Raw genomic sequence first — 7,725 nt, forward strand, 5'->3', positions numbered from 1 at the left:
CTAAATTAAGGATTGGATATTTGGCTCTGAAATCAGAAGTGCGCTTAAGCACGTGAGTGGTCCCACTGAAAGCGGTAGGACTACCTGTGGACTTAACATTACATACGTAGTTGAATAACATTGCGCCTAGATCTGTTTTGCCATTGGTGGCCCCTAAATCAGATTTGTTGCTGAAAGTTTCCCAATGCTGCCACCTACTGAACAGATTAACTACAGCTTTCAACATAGCGGAGAAGAAAACTCTTAAAAAAAATGATAGATTGTGCAGTCAACCCTGGATACGATTCTAAATTAGCAATGTGCAGGTCTAAACAGATAAGCCCGAAATCCTACCTGAGATTCTTAAATATTTCTCAAATATTTCCAAGGAGAGTTCTATATATTAAGTGTTAAAAGTCCACCTCTGGAAGGCTGCACAAAAATGGCAGGAACCTGTTAATTCAAATTAAATAATTTGCTCAATAGACTCCTCGCGTATCTGGAAGAGCAGCAGTGGCAACAGCCAGTCACAGGTTTTTCTCAGAGCGGGCATAAAACACAAAACAGGCTTCACAAGCTCCTGCCCTTCTCAGTAATTGTCACAGTGAAAATTCAGGGGTAAATTCAGGAAAAACACGTAGGGTTTTAGATAAGAAATGGAGAGGGTCAAAAGAGCAAATTTAATCAAGGAATGGTAACAGTTCCACATGGAACTACAGATTTAAAACAAAAATACAAAGAGGAGAAAACAAGCAGAGACAAGAAACAAAATGAGCTTCACTTCAGGTAGGATGTGACCAACAGAAAATATTAAGTTATCAGAGAGCATCTTCTCACGAAAACAATGTGTTTTGATTCATAGCACTCAAAGAAAGCCTACAGACATTTACACCTCTTGGTCCACACACTTCTGCTGAAGTGTGAAACAATGGGCAAAGATTAAAATTCAAAAGCTTGCAAGTAGGTAAAACTAGCCGGAAAATAATTTGAGATTATACACACCTGATATGACTTTAAAACATCTTCCATTTTTTCTATTTATGGCTTATTCTATATGGTTTTGTCTTGGCACATACACACTTCCCATGCATCATGATTTTTCTTCTGAATGCAGTAAGCACATCTGGAACAGCTGCACTGCTAATATTGCAAAAGCTTCCATCTATTCAGCTTACAGATCCCCACCCATTGTTTGAAACCTCCCTCCTCCAGAGTGACTCTATCCCAACTCCTGAGATCTTCACCATCCCCAGCAACTCATCTTCCTCTTTCTACCCAGGCTGTTTTAGAGGAAAGCCCAGCTGTTTGCCAGGCCCCCGTGGTAACCTTAGTAGGGGAAAACAGCCTTGCTAGTGATGTTATACAGGAGTGGATGGATAACATTCATTCCTTAGTTGCTCTCTTTATTTCCATCCTTTGAAGCTGTACCTGGGACCAGACGGTGAGAAATAAGAAAGGTCTGGCACAACCCTTTGCCTGTTTTTCTATGAGGCCAAAATTATTCAAATGTTGCCTTTCGCTAGATTCTTAACCCAGAAGCTTGAGCAAGAGTGGAAAAAAAGTTTATGAAACACTAAAATAACTTCAGTAGCACTGGAGACATATTGCTAGATTAAAAAAAAGAAAACAACCAAAACCGTTAACATCTGGCTGCTGCAATCACTATAAAAAAAAATACAGTAGTATCTCAAAGACACTTTCAGGTTGCTTCAGCATTGACTGCCTGCCTGTGTAACTGTATACAGGCACAGTTACAGCAGGTACCCTCAGCAGAGGCCTTAAAGGCATGAAAAGGGACCCCTGCAGAATTAAAGCATGCTCCCTCAGGTATGGCTGGGCTCTGCTCTCTCTCCTGCTCCCTCCTCCTACTGTATCTGATTTTTATTGCTTCTTCCATCATCCTCCCGTGCTCATGCCACATGCATTTCCTCTTCTCTTGCAGGCTCTGTTGCTAAGCAGCCTGAGCCGCAGGCACGGCTCTGAGCCTGCGCTGGAGCAGGAGGCTGCAGCGGAGATGCCCCAGGAGGCCTCCCTCCACCCTGCGACAACATCCACTAACAGGCAGAATAAGATGCTGTTGAGAACAGCAAGCGACAGAGACCTTTTCTCGGCAGATAGCTTTCACCTCCCTGCTAACAGAAACTGAAAGAGACTGATGTTCGGAAGTGAAGTACTCTGAGCTTTAGCTAATCCTCAGAATTTGAATTAAAACATGTCACAATCCCCTGCTAGCTTCAGCTATCAGGTAATTATATGAGCAGTAACAAGGCCCAACACCAAACACCTTCAGACCACACATGGCTTTAATCAAAGCTTGTATTTCAATTACCCTTCAAAAAAGCCTAGAAGCCAGGAACAGTTGGGAGCATGCAGAGAGCACCAGCGACCACCTAAGAACTTGAGTTACGCAGCATCATACAACATGGCTGACAGGCACAGGCTGGGACACAATGCATTAGAAGAAAGGCCCGAGTTGAAGGGTGTTTTATCCCTTCTTACAGCTACCTGAGGTATCAGCAAGGAGCTGCAGATAAACAGCAGCTAAACTCAGGTAAGAATAGTTTCCACAGAAGGTCAGAGTTGAGGCCAAGGAATATGTAATATTATCAAGTATCTTTCTCCCCCTTGAACCCAAAATTTCATCCTGCTATTAAAAATTCATGTACTGTGGGTTTCTCCATTTTTAGGTCATTTTGGAAGGGACAGGTAGTATAGCCTCTTTCAAGGCCTTCCTAGCACAATCAGAAGTTAATAAGCACACACCAGCTAGCCAAGGATTGTGTTCAGCATTAGCCAGCAGACTGCTTTTAACCACAGGTAGGGAAAAAACCTGTTCTAATACTGTCTCCTATAAGGAAATGCACCACCAACCAATTCAGTGGGTATTCTCTTGCTTGTGTCATTAATACATATAGCCCCTGTTTAAGAGCAGACAGCTTCAAGTTTACATTTCAGTCTTTATCACACCTTAACCCTGTAACTAAATGTATTCAGGGTGGCAAATTGCTGCTTAAGAGTTTCAGACTGGACATTAGGAAAAGCTTTACCAGAAGGGTAGTGCAGCACTGGAACATGCCATGCAGACAACGGTGCATTCTCTCCATCCTCGGAGGCCTTCAGGAGACTAGAAAAAGCAATTGTTTGCTCACCCAAGGCTGACATTAACTTTTTGCTCAGAGGAGAGCTTCAAGGGTCCTTTGAAAACAGGGTCTATAGAGGATGCCACATGTAACTCCTTTTAGAGAAAGTTAGTGATCACTTTAGTCCATTTAGTCTTCCAGCAGAACATTTTATTCTCATTAAGGACAAGGAAATATCAACCAACAGCTCAATTAACATGACACAGATTAAACAAGCCCTGTTAAGCATTTTCTACTTAACATGTGAAAAAAGTCTAAAGACATCTGATATGTCCAAACTGTTCACATTAAAACTTGAGCTCATCCTTTAGCACAAGCTCCGCTGATGTTGCTCCTGTGTATAGCAAAAGGTGGAAACAATTTAAGTTACCAGAACAGCTGTGTTTAACAAGTACTGAAGCGCTGGAGTTTAGACTGCATTTACTGGTGTGCTATTAGACTGCTTTCCTTGCATCTCTTCAGAGTCTCAGGCAGACTTGCAGAAAGCCACAGCAGAAAAACGAACTTCTCCTTTTTCACGTTCTGTAAATTGTCTGCAGATCTTAGCAGAATCCTTGGAAGATAAGAAAAATGCTGTTTAGACTATCAGAATACACTTGCTGTTAGAGACCAAGTCTTTGCAGCTCCTCTCTGGGTCCCACCAACTAAGTTACAAGGTCTCGTAGGACCAGCTAATACGCGTAACAGATATCTAGCTCTGTGGCACAACACTCCCTTGTTACCGTGGTATAAGAAGGACCACCTTGTACAGCAAGTAGGTACAGCCACTATACACTGAATGCATGCCTCTCACCCTTTTATAAGCCATTTTCAGGGAAAAAAGCAGCTAGGGAGAAGTCTTACCTTCAGTAGCAAGTCATCTGAGCTTGTGCCATGGTTTACAGGAAATGGCATACGCCCATCTGTGAAAGAAAAGTCCAGTCACTCAGTGTACTTGGTATTACTTCTGAATTAGCAGAACTGAGCATAGTGGACCCAGGAAACAAGTACACACATGATACTTGGGAGGTCAGAATAATTGTCGATACATAGCTTGAGTAAGGAGGAGACTAAGTATTCCCAGCTCTACAGGAGATGACATGCTTTACAAGAGGGCCTAGGCCTTCAGTGCAACCCATCTTCAGTTAAAATTTTCAAGTGAAGGTACAAACTATGTATTGGCTTTGAGAGCCTCAGTAAACAGCTTAACTAGCTCCAAGTATCTAGCCTGAGCCCCCAGTGCTGCTGTACAGTGTAAAGTAGGCCCAGTCCAAGTCCAGAGTTCTCAGGACCTTACCCAATTCATACAGATGTCCATCCACATTGACAAACAGAATGAAGTGGAAGTTCACACTGTTGTCCTCAACCTTAGGAGAGACCATTAGATACATTTGTTAGATTGAAAAAAGCCTAGTACTGTGAACCCTACACTTGTGACTACAGGACAGAGGAGGTCTCAACAACAAAGCAACAGCAAAGGACTACAAAGTTCAGCTGAAGAGGTCTCTGCGAGACCTCTACAAGGTCAAGCGCCAAAAATCCTAATGTACAGTCGCATTTTCAGACTGGGTCTGAACCCAAATTTTCAATCCAGGTTTGAGGAAGAAACCCTACACAAGCATTCACCCATGAGTCACTCATTTCTCTTTCCTCATGAGCTGTAACAGCTACCTGCCAGACAAAAAAAATTGTTTTGTTCTACCACCTTCATCAACCCCTTCTCCCAAGATTTTACATGTATCTTACCCGACATTGTCCTTCTTGTGCAACCGAATTGTGTACTTCTTGTATAGCCTTAAGAGAAAGCAAGATACAAGTTACTACATCCTTAAGTGCCAATAGCTGTCAGCAGTTTGCGTAGTTCATATACCTTATTATTTGCAAAATGCTTAGCTCTCTCTTCAGGAGACAGATCAGCTGTTTCATCAAGAAACTTCTTCAGGGCAGACCCCTCATCTGCACAAGATCAAAGATTTTATTCAGTATAGGTAGAGCATCAGTTACAGTTCAGATGCAGCCCAGAGTAATCAATGCTTGTTGCACTAACTAGGAGTCATTGCATTCAGCTTGGAACCATCTCCAGCATAAGCATATTCTAACTGCCACTTGAAGCTAGCTAGTTATTCAGAAGCTGTTAACAATCTACACAAACAGCCAGAATTCAAGTGCTTCAGGGTACTCTGGATGCTTGTCTTAGAACTCACTTTCAAATGGGATTTAGCTTTGCCGATTCTCCCCCTTGCAGATTTGGCAGAGGTGTTCAGTCCTATTTTAAAGAAATTCAAGAGAGGTGCCAGCTGTGAGAACTGGTGCCAGTTAAGTATCAACTAACAGAATATGGGTAGATGAAATTAAGTTGTATCCCTGCCTTGAAATGAACACAGCACTTGTCATGCTAGGCTTACTTTGGTTTTCCAGAACATAAATTAGTAGTGCAGTACTAAGATGCATTTAGTTCTGGTCTTAGATGCAGCATTCATTTCAACTCATCAAGAGTGTGCTATTTCAGAAAATCCTCTCAAGGAGAGTAAAGCAAAGCTACTCCCATTTAGCCTTCCATACGTATTTTCCTTTATTTAAGAAGGAATCCCACATCACCCAAAGGGTTCAAGTTCTCTTGGAATAATGAGAAGTTGTATTTTGCAGATCTCTAGTCTTTGAACAATAAAGTATTTCCTGGACTCAGTGACAACCCTTTTTTAACAAGAACTTGCAATCCTGTTTCCTAGGAGTTTCCAGCCACCAGCTGCCAGTTTTATATCCTTTTCTATAGGAAAAGAACCATCAAAACTATTACCTCTGCAGGAAAAGTCTACTTACAGACCCTTATCATCCTATACTACTTTCCCAGCAAAACGAAAACATGTTTTAGTCTGATTTACAGGCTACCCTGAGCAAGTCTGTTTACATTAGACGTAAGTGGCATGAAGAACTTTATCTCTTCAGTTGACATCATCAACACCAATGTCAACAGCTACTTCTGAACATGATACTTCCTAATTACAAATACACTTTGGCCAGTCCTACCATGTGCCCTTTTCCTCTTGCATTGCTCACTAGGATGATACCTCTGCAGCTACCAGACAGGAGCCAAAAGTACATTCCCTCCTGCGATTCAGGCAGTAAGCAAGACCACACACCCCTCTCCCAAGAGCTGAAAGACCCACTTACCAACTGAAGCAGTACTGCACGCCTTAACTTGGCTTGCATGAAAGCCCCAGGTGTCTCCCATAGCTTAGGCTATAGGAGAACGGAAATTCAAGCACTTCAGAACATTCATACTCACCAAGCTTCAGTTTGCCTTTGTTATTAGCAACTGCATGTATCAGACCAATTGTCCCGCAGGAGTTGCTGACTGTCTGCTTCAGGAAATACACTTTGGAACTGATTTCTTGGTCCTTTATTTTCTCAGTCTGTTGTTTCCTGAAGTTCTCATGCTGTAAACATGTAACTGTCTTAAGCATTTCACCACAGTGATATCTTTTTATTGTGCAAACTACTAGACAAATGAGTTGTGCAGGAGAATCAATACTAGGACTGGACAAAGATTTACCCAGGAAGTCATCTTTGTGGCACAGGTCCAGCAAAGCATCATATGTCTATACTGGATGCAGGCCAAGTCTTAATGGACTACCTGCATGACTCAGTCCTATCCAAAAGCACTGTTCTTAGCCTCTCCATCTGTTCCGTACACTGGAAATAGCTTGGGATGAGAAATCATATAATGGATAGGCTCTTTTAAACCTTCTCTCAATTGTTTTGGTTCATTTAATGAGACTACTTAACATGTCTCTGCAATAGCTTGCCTTTGTACCTTTAGGTTACTTTGCTTCACGAACATTCCCCATCAGAATAACATATAGACAAGTGTAAGACCACCCATCACTACTGACAAGCTATAATCCTTCCTTTGAAGAACCTGTTAAATATACTTTATTTCAAAGTCCATCTCCTCATCTACTTCCTTAGCATCACTTGGACTAAAAATATTGATCATACAGAAGTAAATTACACCTCTCCAGATGCAATGATTCAGCATGGTAACAGAATCGCTATTCCTCACACCCAAGACAGCTAACGTTTTTTCCTCAGTGTGATACACAAAGCAAAGTGTAAGAGAAGTATTGGAATAAAAGGCCTTGTTTTGTTGCTCAGTGCATTTTAGTTCAGGCTATTTGGAGGCTGGGGCCAAGCACCCAGCACATACTACTCACCCCACCAGCCACCTACAGCCCCAGTGCAAGCCAAACCCACTCCCAACCATCTGATGCTGGGAGAGATGACACAGGCACGCTCCTGACAGCAGCCAGCGGGTACAGACACCGCTGCTGACAACAGCCTGCCTTTTATTCCAGGGGCATTTGGATCAGACGTGGCCTAGTTGGCCTACCGGGGTGACAGCAGAAACCCCGTACGTCACCAGCTGTCACACAGCACCAGGGGCAGCCACAGGCTCGGTGCCTGCACCCAGCTGTTGCCTCCAGGGCTTTAGCCCAGAGGACCTGCAAAGGAGGACAGTCCAGGAGGGACACAACAGCCGCCCCCCCGGGAGCGCCCCTACCCCGCGGGGGGCACCACCCACCGCCTACCTGCTCGGTGAGGGGGAACAGCAGGAGCAGCGCGCAGG

General features: G+C 43.2%; 1 protein-coding gene across 1 annotated transcript in view; it reads right to left on the reverse strand.

The window, feature by feature from the left end:
- Nucleotides 1–3,247: 3,247 nt before the first annotated feature.
- Nucleotides 3,248–7,725, reverse strand: part of UCHL1 (ubiquitin carboxyl-terminal esterase L1 (ubiquitin thiolesterase)) — an 8,195-nt gene continuing 3,717 nt past the window's right edge. Inside the window, exons 3-9 of the mRNA XM_009332463.1 lie at nucleotides 7,688–7,724; nucleotides 6,385–6,535; nucleotides 4,969–5,054; nucleotides 4,845–4,892; nucleotides 4,396–4,465; nucleotides 3,963–4,021; nucleotides 3,248–3,672 (exon numbers count right to left, since the gene is read on the reverse strand). Of these exons, the coding sequence (XP_009330738.1) occupies nucleotides 3,586–3,672; nucleotides 3,963–4,021; nucleotides 4,396–4,465; nucleotides 4,845–4,892; nucleotides 4,969–5,054; nucleotides 6,385–6,535; nucleotides 7,688–7,724 (538 nt within the window). The 3' untranslated portion in view covers nucleotides 3,248–3,585. The remainder of the gene's footprint in view (nucleotides 3,673–3,962; nucleotides 4,022–4,395; nucleotides 4,466–4,844; nucleotides 4,893–4,968; nucleotides 5,055–6,384; nucleotides 6,536–7,687; nucleotide 7,725) is intronic.

The sequence above is a fragment of the Pygoscelis adeliae genome, unplaced genomic scaffold (genome assembly GCF_000699105.1).
Source record: "Pygoscelis adeliae isolate BGI_AS28 unplaced genomic scaffold, ASM69910v1 Scaffold59, whole genome shotgun sequence".
In the NCBI taxonomy this organism is placed as follows: domain Eukaryota; kingdom Metazoa; phylum Chordata; class Aves; order Sphenisciformes; family Spheniscidae; genus Pygoscelis; species Pygoscelis adeliae.